Source organism: Miscanthus floridulus, chromosome 2 (genome assembly GCF_019320115.1).
Source record: "Miscanthus floridulus cultivar M001 chromosome 2, ASM1932011v1, whole genome shotgun sequence".
Classification (NCBI taxonomy): domain Eukaryota; kingdom Viridiplantae; phylum Streptophyta; class Magnoliopsida; order Poales; family Poaceae; genus Miscanthus; species Miscanthus floridulus.
In genome coordinates, this window is record NC_089581.1 from 149,416,712 (window position 1) to 149,442,665 (window position 25,954).

Consider the following 25,954-nt stretch of genomic DNA (forward strand, 5'->3'; position numbering starts at 1 on the left):
TAGGGAGTCCAAGTAATGACTCGCTCATAAAAACTTGCTTCATTTATTGAACATCACTCTTTTGTCTCTTGTTTTGAGCCTACCAAGGTAGAAGCAACTGTTTAAGATCCAGATTGGATCAATGCCATGCATGAAGAGTTGAACAACTTCACCTGCAATGAAGTTTGGACTCTTGAAGAGCGACCAAAAGGTGCAAGACTCATTAGAACAAAGTGGGTGTTCCTCAACAAGCAAGATGATCAAGACATTGTTGTGAGGAACAAGGTAAAACTAGTTGCAAAGGGGTTCTCTCAAGTTGAAGGTTTGGATTTTGGAGAGACCTTTGCATCGGTTGCAAGACTAGAAGCCATTCGTATCATCCTTGCATATGCCATCATGACATGAAACTATATCAAATGGATGTGAAAAGTGCATTTTTAAATGGCTTTATTAATGAACTAGTCTATGTTGATCAACCTCCTGGGTTTGAAGACCCTAGATATCATAATCATGTTTATTGGTTGTCCAAGGCGTTATATGGGCTTAAGCAAGCCCCAAGAGCTTGGTATGAGCACCTTCGAGACTTCCTCATTGAGAAGGGCTTCACCATTGGTAAGGTCGACACCACACTATTCACCTAGAAGCTTGATGGACATATCTTCATTTGCCAAGTGTATATTGATGATATCATCTTTGGATCATCAAATGAAGATTCTTGCAAAGAGTTTAGTGAATTGATGTCGAAGGAGTTCGAGATGTCAATGATTGAAGAGTTTATATTCTTTCTTGGTTTTCAAGTCAAGCAAATGAGAGAAGGGATTTTCATCTCTCAAGAGAAATATATAAATGATCTTCTCAAGAGATTCAAGATGGATGAATGTAAGCTAATCAAGACACCAATGCCAACTAATGGACATCTCGACCTAGATGAGGGAGGTAACACGGTTGATCAAACTCTCTACCGCTCTATCATTGGAAGCTTGTTATATTTAACCGCATCTAAGCCCGACATCATGTTTAGTGTGTGTATGTATGCTAGATTTTAAGCTAATCCTAAGGAAACTTATTTGATTGCTGTTAAAAGAATTCTTAGGTATCTTAAGTACACACCAAGCATTGGCATTTGGTATCCCAAAGGAGCTATATTTGAATTAATTGGCTATTCCAATTCGGATTATGCCGGTTACAAAGTGGATAAAAAAAGCATATCCGGAGGGTGCCATTTGCTTGGTAGATCACTTGTGTCTTGGTCCTCCAAGAAACAAAATAGTGTGGCTTTGTCCACCGCCGAAGCGGAATACATTACCGCGGGTGCTTGTTGTGCACAAATTCTTTATATGAAACAAAGTTTGCTAGACTATGGTGTTGGTCTAGAAAAGGTACCTCTTTTGTGCGATAATGAAGGTGTGGTAAAACTTGCAAATAATCCAGTTCAACACTCTCGCACCAAGCACATAGATATCCGCCATCACTTTCTTAGAGATCATGTTGCAAAGAATGATATTTCATTAGAAGGTGTAAGGACCGAGGATCAATTGGCGGATATCTTCACTAAACCGCTAGATGAGGCAACTTTTTGTCGATTGCGGAATGAGCTCAATGTGCTTGATTTTAGTAACTTCACTAAAAAATGAGCTTGTGTTGTCCCTTGTATTGCATTGTAATATACAACATGTTTAATCTTTGGTAATGCATATAGGGCTTGTCTAACATGGTTAAGATAATCGCCGTAAAGCGTGTGAAGAAGCTTAACCTTAGATCAAACTTGACAAGCAACTAGATTTACTTTCAAGTATTGCATTGCATATGCATGAATATTGCTTTGTCGTTTATCTTCAATTGCCCTCTTATTGCCTATTTTCTTAAAAAGAATTATAGCCTAAGGCAAAATATTTTAAAAAAATTTGAGGGTTTGAGAGAGATCACTCACATCAGTCCCAACTGGTGTGTATTTGGATCTTATTGAAGTTAGAACTTGATTGGGAACAGGCAGCACGAAGGACTTTGAAGATTTACTAGAAAAAGAGTAATCGGACGCTGCACCGGACTCTAAAGTCTAGCATCCAATCAGTTCACAGGAGGTGAACCTGTTGCGATGGAGTGACCAGACTCTATTGTTCAGCATCTGGTTAGATGGTGGTTCAGCATCTGATCGAGCGAAGACGAAGGAGACAGGTTGCACTAGACTCTGGCTGTGTCCGGTCAATGGTGATCGGACACGTCCAGTCGTGATTCTAGGGGTTTTGCACCTCTCTAGAATCGATCAGACACTGGGTGGCAGCGTTCGGTCGTTGCCACCAGAGCGTCTGGTCAATAGAAAACATGTGGGTTCAAGACTTCTCATTCGTTTCCTTTTCTATTTCATTAGGGACCACCATAAAATCCAATCTTTGGATGACCTGAGGCCGCATCCAATCTACCATTGCGCCGACATCGCCGCCCATGCAGCACTCGTGCCCTAGCCACCGCCTCCTGAGCCGTCGTGTGCCCATGCCCTAGCTCTATGCCGCCATAGCAGCGCCGCCCTGCTCCCACGCCCGCACTACCGTGACCTCGTCCCGTGCTCTGATGCTCGATCTGCTGCCACACGCCCCATGCGTCACCATGCCCGCGCCATGCTCCAGCGCTGCCACTGTACCAAGCAGCAGCGCCGCCCATGCCTGAGCCTCTACGCCAGCAAGAAGCCCACATTGTGCCCTAGCACCACCGTACCCCTGCCCTGCTCCAGCGCCACCATGCCAGCAGCCCTAGTCACGCGCACATGCTGCATTGCTCCTCGTCGATGACCTAGCCACTGCCTTTGCATCTTCTCGGTCGCCGAACTTCATCGAGCCAGAACCCTAACCCTAGCCGTTTCGGTGGTTCCCCATGTGTCATTTCTCTTCTCTTTGGATCACCGGTTCGTCAGGTAGCAAGCTCTCATTTCCAATTTCGTATCTAATGTTTGCTTCTTAGGGTTTCGTATCTCTAGATATATTGTAATTATTTATAAATCTGATCTATTCTAACATGCAATGAGTCAGTGTTTCTGAGGTCTCAGTGGCAGTTGTTAGTCAACTTGGGGCCAAGCTCGCGAGTATAGATCAAGGCCAAGCCTCGGAAGTGACAGTTGGCAGTTGATCTTTGTCAGCGGCAGTTATTCTTTTTAGCTCCATCAAATGGCTCGTGTCAAGAATGTCAGAGGAGGTGCCGGTGATGAGGATCTGAGGCCCCCGCCTTGTCAGCCTATAGATGCAAAAGGCAAGGCGATAAAGAAGCTAGCAACGAGGAAGTGCAAGTACCCTAATGCAGATACAATGAGAGCAGACATAGTTGTAGAGGCCGTAGAGCACGCAAAGAGAGGGGGTACTCGGAGTGGTGTTGTTATTGCAGATCAGCTTTTTCCATCTACAAGGGATGCACTTGAGCAGGTTGAGCGCCGTCATGGTGGTCCAGCTAGGACTATCATGGTTGGAGGATGGCATGTGGCTATTGATGAGAGTCAGCCTCAGGGGAAGTCATAGCAGCAGCCACAGTCAGCAGAGTAGACTTAGGAGGGAGAGCATGCCGAGGAGATAGAGCAAGCACCTCAGCCACAGCTTCACTGCTCTGGTCGTACCTGTGCTCCAGTCACACCAAGGTTAGAGACATAGCGGAGGGGTTCTTGTCCACCACCTAGACCATAGGATCCACCTCTAATGACTCACTTGGATTTAAGGACCACCACGGCCAAGCAGGTGCAGCAGCTTAGATTTGTGGACTTTGAGCAGTGGTTCCCGCCGAGGAGAGATGACCGAGCTTTAGAGGGTCTCTACACACCACTGTAGGAAGATTTTTATAATGTATATCTTAACAGTGGGGTTGTATTTAGATCTTAGAGGGTGTGCAACATTGAGTCCATTATAGCAGCAGTTGGAGAGCATATTCGCCCTTACCTATCTTACCTACCAGGGCTGACAGATTTACTTGGATAGACAGGCTTATATGTTCCATCTTGGGTCTGTCAGTTCTATGCTACACTTTGGATTGACCCGCAGCATAGATTCATTCACTTTGCTTTCAGAGGTAGAGATTATAGGCTGATGAGCTCTAGGGTCAGAGAGATACTCAGGCTTCAGGAGTAGCCTGTCTGGCTACATGAGGTTTGCTATGGACAGACAGTGCCTCCTAGATGCCCTCATGGTGGTATGGTGCCCCCTATAGATCTAGTCCACCATTGCTTTAGAGAGCCTTTCAGCGAGGGGTCGAGCAGGACATCCAGTGATCTCACTCCTACTGCTAGAGTGCTTGATGCTATTATAAGGAGGACACTACTTCCAAGGATGGGGTATCACGAGGGCTTGACTCGCATACAACTATGGCTACTGAACTCTCTGATGTAGCAGACTATGTTTGACATTTGGGATCTTCTTCTATCAGAGATGGAGGATATTATTGCAGAGGGATTCAAGGGTCACAAACAGCTGCCATATGCTCACTAGATTACATTCTTGATCTATAGGGCAGTTACTATGAGGCCACCTAAGATGCTGGCAGAGTATAGTGGTGCTACTATAGAGTTCCCTGCATACAACATGACTCAGATGATCCACCATAGTGCAGTGAGGACTCCTAGCTAGACGCGCCATTGTCTAGAGGTGCCAGAGACTGTAGCCTAGCAGGATGAGACCATCAGGAGCATAACAGCTACAGAGGAGGAGCAATTAGATGCTCAGCAGGAGGGGATGGTTGAGAGCGACCCTAGTGACAGCTCAGATGATGACTATTGCGATATCCCTCAGATGCCTCCACGATGACATGACCATGAGGCCGATAGCTCCAGTTTAGCTCCACCTACACCGCAGATAGACCCCGCTCTACTTGCCATAGTTGAGCAGATGAGGCAGGATCAAGCTCGCTAGGCTTAGGAGACCGCTGCTACATTTGCACAGTTTTAGACTTGGCAGGATGAGTTCCAGCCACAGCAATAGGTGATCCAGCAGCAGCAGTAGGCTATACAGTCACAGCAGCAGACCATGCATTAGCAGCAGCTTCTCATGCAGCTGTAGCTACTTGGATTTATGCAGCATGTTGTGATAGCTATTGGGGCTCCACCGCCACAGCCTTCACCCTAGCTTGGTTAGCCTACCACCACTTCTATAACTCCAGCTTTATAGCCTAGTGGGCTTCAGAGTTAGAGACCGCCAGCGCCATAGTTTCCTTCACCTACAGAGCAAGTGTCCTAGTGGTTTACTTCGCCAGTGCCAGCCCCGCAGTTCACTCCTCTTCATATGGGCTTTACTCCACCTCAGAGTTCATCAATGCTCACCCTAGTTTTCAAGAGTCTTGGTGCTTCATTCAGTGAGTTGATAGGGCAGCCTACTCTACCAAAGCTACATGTCCTAGGTCCTTCCATAGTTGCACCTATTACCAGGACTACAGAGATGCTCCCTTCGTCAGTTGCATCATCAGAGCAGGCAACGCTAGGTATAGATCTGACCTAGACCGCTTCAGCATTGCTTCCAGCTATAGAGGGTTAGACTACTCAGAGCTTAGGATCAGATGATGATGGCACATAGTTCCAGCTCGCTCCTCGCACCTCAGCGCCTGACTCGTCCGCTGCAACCCCACCGACCGACCCTTAGGTTTTGGTGTTTGACGCCAAAGGGGGAGAGGGATCGAGTATGTTAGACTTAGGGGGAGTGACTTAGGGGGAGCTTAGTTTATCTATTATATTTGGTTTTTATGTGTGATACACTATTATGCATTTGTGTGTTTACTTTTATACATCAAACTATTTTTATGTGAAAGTGATATCTACGTAATCGTGATATTTGACATGTGTGCTCTCTACTTTGAATCTTTTATATGTCATATCACTTGTGTTATGCTTATTTGCTTTGCTTCCGTGTTTTACTCCGATGCAAATGATCTTTATTACTTGTACTCATGCTTATTTCTTACCTTTGGAGTACATTATGTTGGCTTGGGTCATATAAGCTTGCCTAACATTTTTGTTCATATTGTCAAAAGCTTATATGATCCAAGCATGTTAAAAACCTCATCTCTTTCACATACTCGAGGTGGTATTGTCATTAATCACCAAAAAGCGGGAGATTGAAAGCATCTAGGCCCCTAGTTGGGTTTTAATGATTAATGACAATACGTGATTACTGTGACTAACGTGTATTTTGTAGAGACAATTAAGTTAGGTCACGGAATGGAGATCGATTGGGCTATCATGGTGGTCATGCCCCTATGATGGAAATCATTTCGGTTTTCAAAGGATAGATGACAAGGTTAAGGATGGACTAGTTCTAAGTGTCGTTTGGTGTTGAGGAGACACTTAGAGTAGTTTATGACTTTGTTTTTCCTTTGGCCATACTATTAAGGGGGGTATAGATGGGTAGCTTGACCTAGGTGAGTCTAGTGGGTTAGGTGTGGTGCACACTAGCTAAATCTAGCACTAGGTAACTCTTAAAAAGCCCTTAGATCCATTGGAGCAAACTTCATTCACATATGATCGAGAGTTGGAAGTGAACGAAGGGTCAAATGCTGACCGGACGCTGGTTCTAGAGTGGCCGAACATTGGCGCAGAGTCCAGTCAGTTCATTTGATCAAGGTGAAATCATCTGGACATGACCGAACGCTGAGAGGTGAGTGACCAAACGCTGGGTGCCAACATCCGGTCGACTCTAGTAAGGTTCCAGAGAGGGAAAATTGTGACCAGACGCGTCTGGTCACATCTTAAATACTGGAGTTTGGGGAGAACTGACCAGAGCGTCCGTTCACCCCGTAGAGGCACATAATTGTTTATTTTTCAACCAAGGTTATAAATACTTCCTCCATTCATGTGAGGGGGTACTTTTGCTCATTCCAATAGCTGAGAAACACCTTTGAGAGTGCCAAGAAGAGCAAGGTCCTAGTGATGTGATTGAGATTTGAGAATCCCAAAGAGAGCCCTCATTAGTGAAAGCAAGAGTAGCAAAGTGTGCATCCACCCTTCTCATTAGGCTTGTCGTGGTTAAGTGAGAGTTTATGCTTGTTACTCTTGGTGATCGCCATCACCTAGATGGCTTAGTGGTGATTGGGAGCTTGGTGATCATTCGACGGAGCTTGTGGATGACCCAACTTAAGTTGTGAGCGGTTGTGGGTGATTCACCGCGATGGAGTGTCAAAGAATCAACCCGTAGAGAGCACTTGATCCTTGCATGGATCAAGGGGGAGCTACACTCTTGCGTGGGTGTTCCAACGAGGACTAGTGGGGAGTGGCGACTCTCCGATACCTCGGTAAAACATCATCGCGTTCCTCCTTCTCTCTTTACTTTGAGCATTTACTTTGAGCAATTCAATTCTTGTCATTTACATTCATAGAATTGCCATGCTAGAGTAGGATTAGAACATAGATTGCTAAACTTTTGTGTGGTAGATCAATAGAAACACTTTCTAGGCACAAGGGGTTAATTGGGGTAACCATAGGACTTAATTATCGCAAAGAAATTTAGAATTAGCCCAATTCACCCCCCCCCCTCTTGGGCATCTTGATGCTTTCAGATGACAATGTGCCTAAGGAGCCAATGTTTTAGTGGGACATGGACAATCCTAACATGTCTGTTGGTGTTTGTTACCCTAGTATGGATGATTTTAGGCTAGCAGTGAGGCAGCATGCCATAGTAAAGGAGTTTGAACTTGCTACTGCTCATTCAGACACTCAGAGGTTTAGGGGTCACTGTTGGTCTCTTGGCTACCCTTGGATTATTAGAGCTAGGACACAACATGATAGGAGTGTCAAGGTACATTTTTTGGTTATGTTATTCACTGTTTGATTCTCTAATTGTTCACTATTTTATCAATTGGTTACTTATGGTGTTGTGTGCTGTGAATTTGCAAGTCAAATAAATGAAGGAATACACAATTGCACTTCTAGAGTTCTTGGGAAAATGGCATCATAGGCTTGGGTGGCAGAGAGGGTTATACCCTTACTAAAGAAGAAGCCAAGCAAGGGTCCAAAGGTAGTGCATGAAGAGATTCAAGACAAGTACAAAATAGAGATCCCATATCAGACTGTTGTTTATGGCAAACAAATGGCAGCCAACAAGTTGTTTGGAAAATGGGATGATTTATTTGATTGGTTGTACATATTCAAGGCAGAGGTAGAGATGAGACCACCAGGTAGTATATTGGAGATAGACACTAAGACTGTGGATGATAAGGTTCACTTTAAAAGATTTTTTGTTGTTTCAAACCTGCTATTGATGGTTTTAGGAATGGCTGTAGGCCATACATCAGTATAGACTCTATAGCCCTGAATGGGCTTTGGAATGGCCACCTGCCTATAGCTCAAGCTTTGGATGGCCATAACTAGATGTACCCCTTAGCATTTGGTATTTTTGACTCAGAGACCAAGGAGAACTAGACCTAGTTCATGGAGCAACTTAGCAAGTTCATTAGCCCTATGGAGAACCTAACTGTCTGCACCGATGCTTGCAAGGGCCTTGAAGCTGCAGTGGCCAAGGTTTTTTCCTAACAGTGAACAGAGGGAGTGCTTCAGACATTTGATGGAAAACATGAAGAAGTTTTACTCATGAGATGTTTATGCCAAGAACATGTCGCCTGTAGCAAGGGCATATACACCCCACAAATTTAGGTACTTCTTTGACAAGGTAGTAGATGCTAGTCTAGATGTGCTTAATTGGCTTAAAGAACATCACAACCTGCTATGGGTAAGGAGCAAGTTTAGCACAGAGATCAAGTGTGACTACATCAATAATAATCTGGCTAAGAGTTGGAATGCCTGGATCAAGGAGCACAAGGACCTACCTATTTACTGCTTGGCTAATGCTATTAGAGAGAAGACCCTCACTCTTTTTGCTAAGAGGAGGAAGATAGCAAATGCACTATCTCCTGGAATATTGCCTACAGTTATCCATCAGGTCAATGCAGGCTCTAGGGGTTTAGGCCATCTCAAGGTGACTAAAGGGCACCTAGAGGAAGCAGAAGTGACTGAGATTTATAAGGATGAAGAGGTTAGAAGGCATGTTGTCTACCTACCACAACATGTCTACACATGTAGAGAGTGGCAGCTAACTGGAAAGCCTTGCTCACATGCATTGGTTGTCATCACAACCCTAAGGCAACCCAATATGGATCAGTATGTGGACATGTACTACTCAGTTAAGAAGTTCCAAGTTGCATACCATGGGATTATTCCCAGCATAACAGATAGAGGACAATGGCCAGAGGTGGACAAGGGCTTCAAATTGTTCCCACCAGTTATGAAGAAGACTAGACCACCAAGAAGACAGAAGAAAAAAGGCATCTTGCTCTAAGTGAGAGAAGTGGCAAAGGAACAAGACAAGTAAAATGCCCTAACTATGGTGAGTATGTCCACAGAAGTGGAAGCTAGAGGTGTCATCTGACTAGCACAAAGAAAAGGTAATTTACACACTAACTGATTTCTATTACTGTTGCCTTTAAACCATGATACCTAATACTAGCATTATAGGAAAAGAACCAAGAAGTCAGCACCTAGACCTAGGAGGAAGAAGAACAAGACAAACCCTACACCAAGTGGAGCAAACACACCTAGGACAAGGCCAACAATGGCTAGAGAAGCAGCAGCTAGGGTAGTAAAGGAGTCCCAAGAAGCTACAGTCAAGGCATCTACAGCAGCAGAAGCTGCAACTGCTGCTGAGAGGGATGTCCTAGATGTGCCACCACTTGAGGTTGAGCCTCCACCACCATCACCACCCTCTACAAGCACTAGGAGGTATGCCATACTTAAAAAACATTACAACTTGTGTAATTAAGGCCATTCTAATGTAATTTCTTCACAAATAGGAACATATGCCATGAACTCCAAGTTATGAGTGAGCTAGATGAAACTGCAACAGTAACTGTTGACCCACCTCCAAAGAAGTTCACTCTAAGGAAGAAGCAGCTAGCAACCAAGACCCAGAAGAGTCCAGCCAAGAAGGGGAAGAAGTGAGTGAATGGAGTGGAAAAACAATAGGGAGGACATTCATTTTGGTTGTAAAAAGGCCCTCAAAATGACTTCTTTTGTGTAATTGAGGCCTTGCCTTGGCCAGAACATGCTTATGTAAGTGGCCTGAACTATGTAAGTGGTCTGAACTATTGTATGTGGCCAAAACTTGTGGCAACTCCTCTGAATAACAACTCTATTTGAAGTGGCCTGAATGTAGCACTGCTAGTTGGTTTATGGTTAATGTGTTCCATCTATTATGTGTGATCTGTTATGTTTAATCTGTCATGGTTAACATGTGCTTGATCTGTCTTGTGTTTGTTGTTAACATGTACAACTATTTCAGTTGATCTATCTTGTGTAGGTTACCAAGTTAGGCACTACCAAAAGACACATTGAAACACAATTCACACATTGTCACATTGAAACACAATTTTTATTTCCATACATTGTCACATAGAAACACAACTTTCATTTTCCACACATTGTCACTTCATTGCAACATACATTACAACATATCCAAAAACAACAGATACAACACACACAATGAACATGTTCATCTTCCAAATCAATGTCTCCATCTTATGCTCTAGGTCTTTCCTATTGTTGTCGGGACCATTTGGGCAAACCTAGATGATCCCCTTCTCCTTTAGTTAGTACTGCTTCTCAAATCTATAGTACCCACACAGCTTGGGAAACTTCAAAAAAACCAAAGTTAGAACCCTAACTGTGACAATGGGGGATGGGCAATACACAGAACTCACCCCGTTCCTTGCACACTTGAAGTACAGATGCCCATGGTTATCACCATCCTTCTTGGTTCACCCCTCCACCACCCGAGCAAAGTCGTAGTCCAAGCAAGGGATCAACGGGAAGCCACTCAATTCACCTACTAGATCCACACAGACAGAGGCGATGCAGGAGCTCCAGGCACCTTGGACCCAACTCCTCGCCCTTCCAGATGACTCGGCGTAATGGGGCAGGGACATGGCTCATGGTGGGGGTGACATTGTGTGCGGTGGTGGCTGGCGGGCGTCGAACATGGACCAGAGAAAGGAGAAAGGGGAGCGGATGGGAGAGAGTGGAGTGGGCCATGAGGAAATACAGACGCTAGGGGCAAGGCGGTCATTTTACATCAACCTGCTGACTCGAATCCGAGCTAGACAGCGGAGCTGTTGTGCCACGCAAGCAAAAGTGACAAATGTTTATCATTTTTCTCTCTCCAATGCTGTAACACCCCTGGTGTTACGAGCTTGCTTAGCATCGAAATTTAGGTACAAGAGGGATTAGCCAAACAAGTTTTTGGGTTTTAAAAATTTATAGCGAACGTGAAATGATAAACAAATTCTATATGACTCACTTTTGTGGTTGAGAAAAATCAAAATAAATAGTGTTAACTAGTGCTCTTGGGAGCTCAAAAATCAAATTTGAAGTGAAGATAAGCTCTTTTCGTTAAGTCGGTAAACACTTGAACTTTCATTTAAAGTACAATTTTTAGTGATTTATTGTGGGCAAAATAATTAATTAATGTTTAAATATTTTGTTCTATGGGTTAGTATGAAGTATGGACCATTGCATGAAATACTTGTGAGTTGGAGTTAATAGGGTTTAGGCCTTTTAAATTTTGTAACAAAAGTGTTAATGGCTATTAGTTCAAATTGGACCTCAACTTTTCTAAGTATGGGAAAAGTAGTAAGACAATGCTATCTTGACATTCAAATTCTAACTAAAAGGTTTAAACACTAGATCCATGTTTCTGTACTATTGGTTGCCTCTAAGTGAGTACTTTAGCATGGTGAAGTCCACGGACGAGTTGGAGTTGTCGTGGCGTTGCAGAAATTGCCCTAACTTTGTTAGAACGTGTTATCGATCTTGTTTCGTGCTTCAGTCGTGAACTAGCGTTCAGCAGGACGAGCTCCTATTGGCACCTCTCTATCTCCCTCGATGCTCACTCTCCGACCATGCTCGTTGCTTGGATGAGAAGCCCTTAGTGGCTACTAGAATCTTGAACTCTTGTTTTAATCTCAACCGGGCTCTAAGCGGTTGGTTTTGACGCTTTAAAATTTGTGCTTAGCGTGTGTCTGGCTGTTCGGCTAGGAGTGTGTGGCACCATGTTCGGTGCACGCCGTGGCTGCCTCTGGTCATGCACGTGTGTGGGTAGGCTGATGGTGGTCACCCTCGGCCTGGCTGCGGCGTGGCCATGTGAAAGGTCCTAATATGGCTAGAGGGGGGTGAATAGCCTATTTAAAAAAATCTACAAATCAACTAGAGTAATTTGATTAGTATGACAAACAGCGAAATGCAAACTTGCTCTAGCTCTACAAAGGTTGCAAGCCACCTATCCAACAATTTTAGTTGCAATAATTACTAGGCACACAACTTACAATGTTACTAATCACTAAGAGCTCTCAATCTTGTTACTCTAAAGAGCTCCATTAGATGAACTTAAAATAACAAAGCAAGCTCTCAATTCTAATTACACTAAAGAGCTTGCCACAACTAGTTTGCAAGAATATAAATAAGTGAGTAGGGTGATTATACCACTGTGTAGAGGAGTGAACCAATCACAAGATGAATCCTAATCAATCACCAGGAGAATACCAAAGGGCAAGAGACAACCAATTTTTCTCCCGAGGTTCACGTGCTTGCCGGCACGCTAGTCCCCGTTGTGTCGACCAACACTTGGTGGTTCGGCAGCTAAGAGGTGTTGCACGAACCTCATCCAGACAATTTGGACACCGCAAGAACCTACCCACAAGTGAGGTAACTCAATGACACGAGCAATCCACTAGAGTTACCTTTTGGCTCTCCACCGGGGAAGACACAAGACCCCTCAAAATCACCATGATCGGAGCTGGAGACAATCATCAACCTCCGCTCAATGATCCTCACCGCTCCAAGTCATCTAGGTGGCGGCAACCACCAAGAGTAATAAGTGAACCCCACAGCAAAACATGAATGCCAAGGGCCACTAGATGCAATTACTCAAGCAATGTACTTAGATTCTCTCCCAATCTCAGAACGATGATGGATCAATGATGGAGATGAGTGGGAGGGCTTTGGCTAAGCTCACAAGGTTGCTATGTCAATGCAAAATGGCTAAGAGAGTGAGCTTGAGCCGGCCATGGGGCTTAAATAGAAGCCCCCATGAAATAGAGCCGTTGTACCCCTTTACTAGGCACAACTCGGGGTGACCAGATGCTCCGGTCTGTTTGACCGAACGTAGGACCCCAGCGTCCGGTCGCTCGATGCTTGCCACGTGTCATCGGCTTCAAACGTCGATCGTCTGATTTCAATGGTCAAGTGATGACCAAACGCATCAGTTAGAAAGTGATCGAACACAGGACCCCAGTGTCTGGTCATTTCCAGTAAGGTTCCAAACACAAAATTTCACGTAGCCGGTCATGCTTGAGTGGACTCACCCAGCGTTTGGTCACTCAACATTTCCTCTGTGCGCCTCACGTCAGCGTACATCAGCACTGACCGGACACACCCTGCCAGCGTCCGGTCAGTTTACACGCCAGCGTCCGGTCACAAGACCAAGACCGTGTGCTTACTGCTGTCACTGATCAGACTCTAAATCAGCATCCGGTCACTGCACCACCAGCGTCCGGTCACTCTATGAACCCCTGTCTTTTCTATATAGGGCGTCGGTGGCACTGTCGGACTATTCGCACTTTATGGGCGAACACTCCGCCGGTGAAGTTTCTAACCCTTGCTCAAATGTGCCAACCACCAAGTATATCACCTTGTGCACATGTGTTAGCATATTTTCACAAATACTTTTAAGGGTGTTAGCACTCCACTAGATCCTAAATGCATATGTAATGAGTTAGAGCATCTAGTGGCACTTTGATAACCACATTTCAATACGAGTTTCACCCCTCTTAATAGAACGGCTATCTAACCTAAATATGATCACACTCGCTAAGTGTCTTGATCACCGAAACAAAATGGCTCCTACTATTTATACCTTTGCCTTGAGCCTTTTGTTTTTCTCTTTCTTCTTTTCCAAGTTCAAGCATTTGATCATCACCATGCCATCACCATCGTTATGATCTTTGCCATTGCTTCATCACTTGGAGTAGTGCTACCTATCTCATAAATACTTTGATAAACTAGGTTAGCACTTAGGGTTTCATCAATTAACCAAAACCAAACTAGAGCTTTCAATCTCCCCCTTTTTGGTAATTGATGACAACCCTTATACAAAGATATGAATTGAGATTTAATTGAATCTATGTTACTTGCCCAAGCATATTTACCATGTGTAAAAGAATATGGACAAGTTTCATGAACTCCAAATGGTAGCAATTGCTCTCCCTACATATGTGCTAAGAGTTTGGATTGTAGCTTGCACATATGCTTAGATAGGAAATATAGGAGACAATTTCTACCGTATGATGCTAAGGTATAAGAGATGGACCTTTGAAGCGTGATACCAATCAGAGTGCATCAATATATCATCCTTAGCACCATTAGTAACTATACATACATAAAAACTAGAATACCCCATGAGATCAACATTACAAGCAAGGGTCTATTTTTCATAAAATGAACATAAGTCTAGTTACTTTAGCCTATGCATGCTAGTTTTTCATTTCACCATTCAAGCATATAACTAGCATACACCACACAAGCATGGATATTAAAATTTAGAACTTGTGCCATACAAGCAAATATATAAAATGTGCATTTAAATACAACATACAAGTTTATGAGCTTGCTCCCCCTATTTGTGTGCATTTTTTATTTTCCCCCTTACAATGTCATTTCATTTGTTTGCTTCTCCAATCTTACTATCTTTGTGAATTTCTCTCCCCTTTGTCAACAATTAGCACAAAAAGGTGAGCTCAAATTATAGATAGGTTGGGGTGAAACCATGTGAAATGAGGATCATTTTCCCAATTTGGTTTAATCTAGATTACTTGCAAAAGATATTTAACTCGGTTTGATCCAAGGACAAGCTTCTTCACACCTCCAAATAAGGGTTATCTTGTACCATGTTGCATTAAACACTTGTAGCTTATTTTCTAGATCAAACACTAGGTTTACAAACCCACAAACATGTCATATGCTACCACTAGTTCATTTCAAGCATACAAGCAATAGTGGTACCATACAAGCATCAAATTCATTTGATTTTCATGAATGAGCCTATTCAAATGTGAAATATGTCTAGATACACTAAACATGTCCTTAGCAAGGATGTATGCCATGCCAATCAAGTTTTACCTTGGATTGCTCGAAGGAGAGGCATGTCATATAAGTGGGGGTGCATCAACACATATTAGAGAAGTCAAGTATGTTCAATTTATTTCTTAGCTTGCAAAACCTCTTTTCATCAAGTGGCTTGGTGAAGATATCGACAAGTTGATCTTTGGTGCCCACACTCTTAATGTAAATGTCTCCTTTTTGTTGATGATCTCTTATGAAATGATGGCGGACATCAATATGCTTTGTTCTTGAATGTTGAACCAGGTTGTTGGTGAGCTTTACGACACTTTCATTGTCACATAGCAATGGCACTTGCTTGAATTTGATTCCAAAGTCAGTCAAAGTAGCCGTCATCCAAAGTAATTGAGCACAACAACTACTGACCAAAATGTGCTACACTATTTTGCTTCTTTGATGACCAAGACATAAGTGATCTTCTAAATAGTTGACATGTGCCCGATGTGCTCTTTCTCTCAACTTTGCATCCCGCATAATCGGAGTCCGAATATCCAATCAACTCAAATCTTGCTCCTTTGGGATACCATAATCCAACATTTTGTGTATGCTTCAAGTACCTCAATATTCTCTTTGTTGCCTTCAAATGACTTTCTCTTGGTGAGGCTTGAAATCTAGCACGCATACATACACTAAACATCACATCCGGCCTTGATGCGGTCACATAGAGTAGGCTTTCAATCATAGATCGATACATCTTTTGATCCACCATGTTGCCACTAGCATCACTATCCAAGCTTCCACTTGTTCCTATTGGTGTACTAATAGCTTTAGCATCATCCATTCCAAACTTCTTTAGCATGGCCTTGATATACTTGCCTTGACTCACAAATGTGCCATTCTTTATTTGCTTGATTTGAAGACCAAGGAAGTAGCTAAGCTCTCCAATCATGGACATCTCAAACTCACTTGCCATCATCTTGCCAAACTCCTTACAAAAATCTTATTTTGTTGACCCAAAAATGATATCATCAATATAGATTTGCATTACAAACAAGTCATTTCCAAGTTTCTTGGTAAAGAGAGTGGTGTCAACCTTTCCCATCTTGAATCTCTTAGAGATTAGGAAATCTCTCAATCTCTCATACCATGCTCTAGGTGCTTGTTTTAATCCATACAAAGCCTTCTTCAACTTGTAAACATGGTTGAGTTTCTTTTCATCTTCAAAACCGAGAGGTTACTCAACATACACAAGCTCATTGATGTACCCATTGAGAAATGCACTATTCACATCCATTTGGTATAACTCGATGTTGTGAGCATAAGCATAGGCTAACAAGATCCTAATTGCTTCCAATCTTGCAATCGGGGCATATGTTTCTCCAAAGTCAAGATCTTCAATTTGAGTGTAACCTTGAGCCACTAATCTTGCTTTGTTCCGTATTACTATCCCATCTTGATCTTGCTTGTTCCGAAAGACCCACTTGGTTCCAATCACATTATAATCCTTAGGCCTCTCAACTAACTCCCATACTTGGTTTCTTGTAAAGTTGTTTAGCTCTTCATGCATAGCATTGACCCAATCAACATCCTTCAAAGCTTCATCTATCTTCTTAAGTTCAATGGATGACACAAATGAGAAATGCTCATAAAATGAAGCCAATCTTGATCTAGTTTGCACACCTCTTAAAATATCACCAATGATAGTGTCCAAGGGATGATCTTTTGCAACATTGGTTGGTTGAAGCACTTGCACTTGATTGCTTGCATTTGATAGATCACTTGGTTGAGATGATGAACTAGCCATTTGTTGTTGATTTTACACTTTGTCATCACTAGTTCTTGCTTGAATTTGATTATGAGAACCACTAGCTTGCACATTTGAGTTAGAGAGCATTTGATTCTTGTCATCTTCAACATCAATCACCTCTCTAGGCCTTATATCACCAATGTCCATATTCTTCATTGTATTGACTAATTGAGTGCCTCTTACATCATCTAGATTCTCATCATCCTCTTAGGAACCATTTGTTTCATCAAACTCCACATCATGAACCTCCTCAAGAGTACCACTAGCCAAATTCCAAACTCTATAAGCCTTGCTAGTAGTGGAGTAACCAAGCAAGAAACCTTTATCACATTTTCTTTCAAACTTGCTCAATCTAGTGCCTTTCTTCAATATGTAGCATTTACAACCAAAAACCTAAAAGTATGCTATGTTAGGCTTTCTTTCATTCAAAAGCTCATAAGGTATCTTCTCCATCATGGGGTGACAATAGAGTCGGTTGCTATAATAGCAAGCCATATTGATTGCTTTGGCCCAAAATAAATGACTAACATTGTACTCACTCAACATTGATCTTGCCATATCAATCAAAGTTCTATTCTTCCTTTCAACTAAGCCATTTGATTGAGGAGTGTACTTGGCCAGAATTGATGTCTAATTCCAAATTCATCACACAACTCATCAATTCTAGTGTTCTTGAATTCACTACCATTGTCACTTCTAACTTTCTTGATGGTTGTTTCAAACTCATTGTGAATGCTCTTAACAAATGATTTGAATGTTGTAAACACATCACTCGTGTCAACAAGAAGATACCCATGTGTATCTAGTGAAATGATCCACAATATAAATCTCTATATTTGTTTCCACCAATGCTTGTGTATGTGGTTGGTCAAAACAAGTCCATGTGCATCAACGTCAATGCCTTAGATGTGCTCAGTCATGCTCTTCTTAGGATGTGTCTTACCAACTAGTTTTTTGCTTGACGTGCACTACATAGCTTATCCTTCTCAAATGTGACATCTTTCAAGCCTCTAACTAGTCATCTTAACCACTTGTTGCAATTGTTTCATTCCAACATAACCAAGCCTTCTATGCCATAACCTAACCCATGCTAGACTAGTGATCAAAACATGTTGTCAATTGAGCTTCTCTAGCATTGAAATCAACCAAGTATAGATTTTCATATCTAAATCCTTTGAATATCAAGTTAGAGCCATCTACACTTATAATCTCTACATCATCCACACCAAATATGCACTTGAAACCAAGATCACACAATTGAGCTACCAGACAAAAGGTTGAAGTTCAAGCTCTCTACTAGTAGCACATTAGAAATGCTCAAGTCATTGGATATTGCAATCTTACCAAGCCCTTTGACCTTGCCTTTGCCATTGTCACCAAATGTGATACTATCAATCCCATTGCTCTTGTTTTCATTGATTGAATTAAACATTCTTGGAATCACCGGTCATGTGTTGTGTGCACCCACTATCAAGCACCCAATACCTTCCTCTGGCTTTATAATTGACCTACAAAAGAAGATCAATTCTTTTTAGGTACCCAAACTTGCTTGGGTCCTTGAAGGTTAGTTACCAAGGTCTTTGGTACCCAAATGGCCTTCTTCTTTGGGCCCACAATTGGTGTACCAATGAATTTAGCCTTCACACCATTGGCACCCTTAACAAGCATGTAACAAGAATCAAATTTAATTGAGGATACATTAGGTAGCTTGTTCTTGTTAATCTTGCAATATTGCTCTACATGCCCAACTTGCTTGCATCTATTGCAAAATCGACCATTGCCCTTCACAAAGTTAACTTTGGGAGTGACAAAGGTGTCCTTGCCTTTCTTGGGGGTATAGCCTAATCCCTCTTTGTTGAGAGAAAACCTTTGGCTACCCAAGCACTTTAGCAAGCGGGCATCTCCACCATAGGCATTGCCTAAGGCACGAGTGAGCTCATTCACCTCCTTCTTGAGGGTCTCATTTTCCACCATTAATGAGGCATCACAAGTGAGACCATCACTCAAAGGTGAAGTAGAAGTGAGTAGTGCTACAAGAAGTGTTAGTGGGAGCAACTATAATGGGCTTATAAAAAGATTCATCAATAAGATCACATGTTAGTCCCACATCACATGATACAATCACTTGCTCCTTCTTGGCTTCCTCTTTGACTTGCTCGATGAGAGAGGAGTGAGCTTTTCTCAAGCTTAGAGTGAGCTTTGCCAAGCTTCTCATGGGCTTCCATTAGCCTCTCATGAGTGGCATTGAGCTCATCAAGGGATTGCTCAAGAAATTTGACTTTCTTGATTCAATTCCTTGCACTCCTTTCTCTTCATCTCAAAGCAAGTATGCACTTGCTCACACATGTCCATGAGCTCCTCCTTGGAGTACTCCTCATCATCATCATCACTCCTACAAGCATCACTTTCACATTCATCATCATCACTCACATCATATTTTACCTTGGTAGGTTTTGCCATGAGGCATGTCGAAGGAGTGTCGAAGATGGAGGGCTTGTTGTTGATGGCGATGCTTGCTAGTGCTTTCTTGATAGATTTCTTGCCATCATCACTAGAGTCATCACTATCCGAAGAGCCATCACTATCCCAAGTGACCACATAGCCTCCACCCTTCTTCTTTTGGAAGGTCATTCTCTCCTTCTCCTTCTTTTCTTTCTTATCCTTCTTGTGCTTCTTCTTCTCATCCTCATCATTGTCACTATTGTAGGGACAATTTGCTACAACGTGATCGGGACTCTTGCAATTGTAGCATCTTCTCACATATTCTTTGCTTTTGGTGTGATCTCTTCTCTTTCTTGCACCATAGCCCTTCTTCTTCATGAATTTTCCATCTTGCGTACAAAGAGGGCCATAGCTTCATCATCAATATCACTAAGATCATCATCATCACTTGATTCTTTCTTGGACTTGCCCTTGTTCTTGGATGATGATGAGCTAGCCTTGAATGCTATACTCTTCTTCTTCTTTTCTTCTTCTTCCTTCTTGTCATCCTTGTCATCCCCCTCCCTTTCCACACGGTATGTCTCTTGGGTCATGACATCACCTAGTACTTGGTTAGGGGTAATCTCCTTCAATCCTCCTCTTATGATAAGCAATCTCAACATCTCAAATCTTGGAGGTAAGCACATCAAGAACCGATGAGAGACATCATCATCCTTGATCTTCTCTCCCAAGGCCTTCAAGTCATTTACAATCACTTGCAACCGATGGAACATTTCTGGAATGCTCTCATCTTCCTTCATCTTGAAGCTTGTCAACTTATCCTTGAGAATGTACAACTTAGCACTCTTCACCAGCCGGTGTGCCCTCATATGTTTCCTCCAATCTCCTCCACACCTCATTTGCTCTTTCACAATCCTTGATTTGCTCAAACACCTTGGAATCAATGGCATTGTATATGGTGTTGAGAGCCATTGTATTGCATTGCTTGTTAGGTCTTGTCTTGGTTGGTGGGGTCATCGGGATCAATGATAGCATAGTCATTCTCGGTCACCTCCCATACTTGATCATTGATTGAACCAAGATACATCCTCATCTTTCTCTTCCAATAATCATAGCATGTGCCATCAAAGAACGGTGGTTTGCCCCCCACATGGTTGAACACAACTTGAGCCATAATTTGACACCGAGGTTGTTAAGCCTTCAATCAAACGGTGACCACAGCTCTGATACCACTTGAAAGGTCCTAATATGGCTAGAGGGGGGTGAATAGCCTATTTAAAAATCTACAAATCAACTAGAGCAATTTGATTAGTATGACAAATAGCGAAATGCAAACTTGCTCTAGCTCTACAAGGGTTGCAAGCCACCTATCCAACAATTCTAGTTGCAATGATTACTAGGCACACAACTTGCAATGTTACTACTCACTAAGAGCTCTCAATCTTGCTACTCTAAAGAGCTCCACTAGATGAACTTAAAATAACAAAGCAAGCTCTCAATTCTAATTACACTAAAGAGCTTGCCACAACTAGTTTGCAAGAATATAAATGAGTGAGTAGGGTGATTATACCGCCTGTGTAGAGGAGTGAACCAATCACAAGATGAATACTAAATCAATCACCTGGGAGAATACCAAAGGGCAAGAGACAACCAATTTTTCTCCCGAGGTTTACATGCTTGTTGGCACGCTAGTCCCCGTTGTGTCGACCAACACTTGGTGGTTCGATGGCTAAGAGGTGTTGCACAAACCTCGTCCACACAATTTGGACACCGCAAGAACCTACCCACAAGTGAGGTAACTCAATGACACAAGCAATCCACTAGAGTTACCTTTCAGCTCTCCACCGAGGAAGGCACAAGACCCCTCACAATCACCACGATCGGAGCCAGAGACAATCACCAACCTCCGCTCAACAATTATCGCTGCTCCAAGCCATCTAGGTGGCGGCAACCACCAAGAGTAATAAGTGAATCCCGCAGCGAAACACAAATGCTAAGTGCCACTAGATGCAATCAATCAAGCAATGCACTTGGATTCTCTCCCAATCTCACAATGATGATGGATCAATGATGGAGATGAGTGGGAGGGCTTTGGCTAAGCTCACAAGGTTGCTATGTCAATACAAAATGGCCAAGAGAGTGAGCTTGAGCCAGCCATGGGGCTTAAATAGAAGCCCCCATGAAATAGAGTCGTTGTACTCCTTTACTAGGCACAACTCAGGGTGACTGGACGCTCTGGTCAGTTCGACCGGATGCAGGACCCCAGCGTCTGGTCGCCCGATGCTTGCCACATGTCATCGGCTTCAAACGCCAATCGCCCAATTTCAACGGTCAAGTGATGACCGGACGCGTTAGTTAGAAAGTGACCGAACACAGGAGCCCAGCGTCCGGTCGTTTCTAGTAAGATTCCAAACACGAAATTTCACGACCGGACATATCCGGTCATGCTCGACCGGACTCACCTGGCATCTGGTCACTCAATGTTTCCTCTATGCGCCTCACGTCAATGTACATCAGCACTAACTAGATGCACCCTGCCAGTGTTCAGTCAGTTTACACACTAGCATCCGGTCACAAGACTGAGACCGTGTGCTTACTGTTGTCACTGACCGGACTCTAAACCCAGCGTCCGGTCACTGCACCACCAGAGTTCGGTCGCTCTGTGAACCCCTGTCTTTTCTGTATAGGGCATCGGTGGCACCATCGGACTATCCGCACTCTACGAGTGGACACTCCGCCGGTGAAGTTTCTAACCCTTGCTCAAATGTGCCAACCACTAAGTGTATCACCTTGTGCACATGTGTTAGCATATTTTCACAAATACTTTTAAGGGTGTTAGCACTCCACTAGATCCTAGATGCATATGCAATGAGTTAGAGCATCTAGTGGCACTTTGATAACCACATTTCAGTACGAGTTTCACCCCTCTTAATAGAACAGCTATCTTACCTAAATATGATCACACTCGCTAAGTGTCTTGATCACCGAAACAAAATGGCTCCTACTATTTATACCTTTGCCTTGAGCCTTTTGTTTTTCTCTTTCTTCTTTTCCAAGTTCAAGCATTTGATCATCACCATGCCATCACCATCGTCATGATCTTTGCCATTGCTTCATCACTTGGAGTAGTGCTACCTATCTCATAAATACTTTGATAAACTAGGTTAGCACTTAGGGTTTCATCAATTAACCAAAACCAAACTAGAGCTTTCACCGTGGCTTGGCCACCTTTGGCTATGATGCCTGCTGCTGGTCGATGGCCTTGGCACTCGCCCCTCGGCCGCTGCTGCCGCCCTGCTGCGCGGTTGCTCCACCTGCTTCCCTCCTTGTCTTGAGCTACGTCACTACTCATGGTGCTATCCTATGCCCTCTGACTCACCCGGTCGCTATAGCATTTGTTTGTAGCCGCACAACCCACCTACCAAGCCCGAGCTCGATGTCGTATGTAGTCTACTAGACTACTACATTGCGATGCCATGCTACTGCATGCCCATGGCCGCACACGGGCACACCTTCAATGGCTCAGTCCAACCACTAACCGATGTGCCACCTATCCCTCGCTCGTGCGTTCATATCCCCACGCTGTCGTGCCTCATCGGGTCATAGTCAGGCCACCTCTGCCAGGGCCGCTTCTTGTGATGTAGCGGTGGTAGTGCCCACTCTCACTTCCCCTTTCTTAATCACCAACCCAAGGCTTCCTAGTCCAATTCCTTATGTCAACGAGTAGCAGAGGAAATTAGATAGGTGCCCCATTCACACCAAGTCTAGTCATTGTCTATCATGGTCGAATTTGGTTTCTCCCCGCCGCCGGTCATGTGTGCTGTCGAACCGATAGGTTGGGAGGTAAGGCATATAGGAGTGGTACCAGTTCAATTGCTCGTAACCCTGAGCTCACCTTGACGTCATCTATCCGGTGCTCTTGCTATATTGGCTAGGATTCTTGTGGGGGGTACGACCCCGGATACCCACGACAAACTATATGGGCTATGCTCCCAGGGGTGGTCTAGCCCATAAGACAAAGACCTATGGTGCACGACACTACTCGACGTGCACCGCAAGACATCGAGGGTGATATCCTAAAGATACTATGAGATCTGTTAGGATACGTTCGATCCCATGATTCATGTAATCTGTTATTACTTTTCAGTTATCTCTTAGATCTAATCGACTTGTAACCCTGCCCCCCAGACTATATAAGGCGGATAGGGACCCCTCAAAACACATGTAACATCATATCATAGCCAATACAATCCAACAGACCACAGGAGTAGGGTATTACATCGCGCTGATGGCCCAAACTTGTCTAACTCTTGTGTCTCTGTTGCCTTCTTGTTCTCGATTACACGCATCTCTACCGATCAATCTATTTTCGTGGGATACCCCTCGGAGGACTACCGACGATATTCTGTCGATAATTGGCATGCCAGGTAGGGGTGTGCGTGTTGTTTCCATGTCGAACAAGATGGTATATTTTGCAGGCTCTTTGTTCCTCCCACAGCCCGACCAGATCTTCATGGTTGGATCGATCTCCTGGGTCATCAATGCTGACAAAGACAGAGAGCTCATTGAGCTGGTGCAGATTGATTCTGCGCCGACCACCCCAACACCTACGATTGTAGATCCGATCTTAGAATCACCTCCAAGGTCATCTTCATCAACAATTCGCCGCTCGCTCTCTCGCTACCCAAGGAAGCAGATCGATAATGACAATTTGATCGTATCCATCGATTAGGTCAGCTAGAAGCTCACCGACTGTCTCTCCATCGCGGAATCAACTCTGACCAATCTGCTTTAGCGTCGACCACCCTCCGATTTTGATCTATCGAAGGTCGATCAGGAAACTCTAGGGGTTATGGCCCTACCCTTTGGGCTCACCAGCGTCGCTGCCTCCTACAAAGAAGCCCTAAGGGGCAAATTCGCCGACCAGGTGGGAAACATCTATCCTCTCACCAATGTTTTCCTAAACGATAAACAATCTTTACACGGTCGCCCTTCATTTAGTGTTTAGGCTGTTTACACGGTGTTTAAACGAAGTTAAACGGTCTAAATGGTTTTGTACTTTAAAAAATACATATAATTATATATGTGCATGTAAAAAATCAAGTATTCTAGCATTTATACATATTTATTCGAGTAAAAATCAATTATTTTGGTATATATATATATTTATGCATGTGAAAAGAACCAAATATAGATATTTATGCATGTAACATATCAAGTGTACACATTTATAAATATAATAAACTTAAGTATACAAAACTAAACTAGATTTACCTTGTGCTCGCCTAAACAACCGTTTAAATAGATGTTTAGCCCGTTTAATATAGTTTATCTTTGTTTCATTTAGACCGTTTTTTGACTGTTTAAACGGTCAACCGTTTAATTTGTGTTTACCCCCTAAACAAAATAGTTTACCACCGTTTACCATTTAGTGGCCATTTATGTAGCCATGTAGTTGTCGATGAAGACCTTCTTTAGCTGTTCCCAAAATCCGATGGGCGTTTACCATCGTTTACCGTTTAGTGGGCGTTGACGGCGAGCACCCAGTGGGCGATGAGCTTCTGATCTCGTCTGCTCTCAGCGGCAGCGAGGCCCCTGAAGATAGTGACGACCACTTTATCATGATCCTGGAAGGCGTTGTTGTTGTCCCCAGGTGGTTGGTGGCCTCTGGCCCCGTCATCATTGTCGTCGTCCGGCTTTCTTGCCTAGAACTCCTTAGCCAAGCCAAGGCAGTCCTTCATTTTGTGCTTGATGTTCTTATGGAGGGGGCATGGGCCTTTAAGGATCTTCTTGTACTGCTCATCATAGTTGCGCTTGGCGTGAGATTCGTCAACGGCGACGATGATGTGGTCTGGTCGTTGGCGGCGATATTGACCAGATTTGGACCCTTCTAGCCGACCACGAGCGCTATCCTGATGGTGGCCACCGTCGTCATAGTGGCGGTCACTGTGGCATCGGTCGTCAAGGCACTCATCGCTGCAATGAGTTCAGCGGTGAGTGCCTGCATCCTCATTGAAGCGTACTTTGGCCTCTTCAACATCGACATACTGGTCGGCAGTCATGATCATCTCGTCAATCCCCTTTGGCAGCTTGCGATTGAATTTGGAGCAGAGGTCGTGGTGATGGAGTCCTCGAATGAAGGCGGTGATGACTTCAGCTTCCATGATGTTGGGAATAGAATTCCTCATCTCAGAAAAGTGTCTAATGTAGCTACGGAGGAGCTCAGACAGATTCTGATAGATGCGGTTCAGATCATGCTTGGTTCCCGGCTGAGTACACGTATTGTCGGTGAAGACCTTCTTCAGCTGTTCCCAAGATCTGATGGAATCTGGGGCGAGGCTCGTGAGCTAGTTCATCGCGATTGGCGTGAGCATGATGGAAGATAGTTCGCCATGACACTAGTATCTCCTCTAGCGGCGCGCATAGCAGTGGCATAAGCTTGTAGCCACCGCGTGGGGTTCATCCATCCATCGTAGGGATCGACCCCGGTGATTTTGAAACCACAGGGCCACTGGAGTGTTCGGAGTACCCTTGTGAATGCTCGGGGCCCTTCGGGATCGTCACCCTCATGATCTGCAGCATTGTTGGTGCTAAGTGGCTGGAGGGCAACA

At 43.7% G+C, this 25,954-nt stretch overlaps 1 protein-coding gene across 1 annotated transcript; it reads left to right on the forward strand.

Annotated features, from left to right (window-relative positions):
- Positions 1 to 8,543: 8,543 nt before the first annotated feature.
- Positions 8,544 to 9,266, forward strand: LOC136537251 (uncharacterized). Its single transcript, XM_066529289.1, has one exon. The coding sequence runs from the start codon at positions 8,544 to 8,546 to the stop codon at positions 9,264 to 9,266; it is 723 nt and encodes a 240-aa protein (XP_066385386.1).
- Positions 9,267 to 25,954: the final 16,688 nt, after the last annotated feature.

What these genes read in the sequence shown, in the direction of transcription:
- LOC136537251 (XM_066529289.1), top strand. Translation starts at nt 8,544, where the DNA reads ATGTCGCCTGTAGCAAGGGCATATACACCCCACAAATTTAGGTACTTC.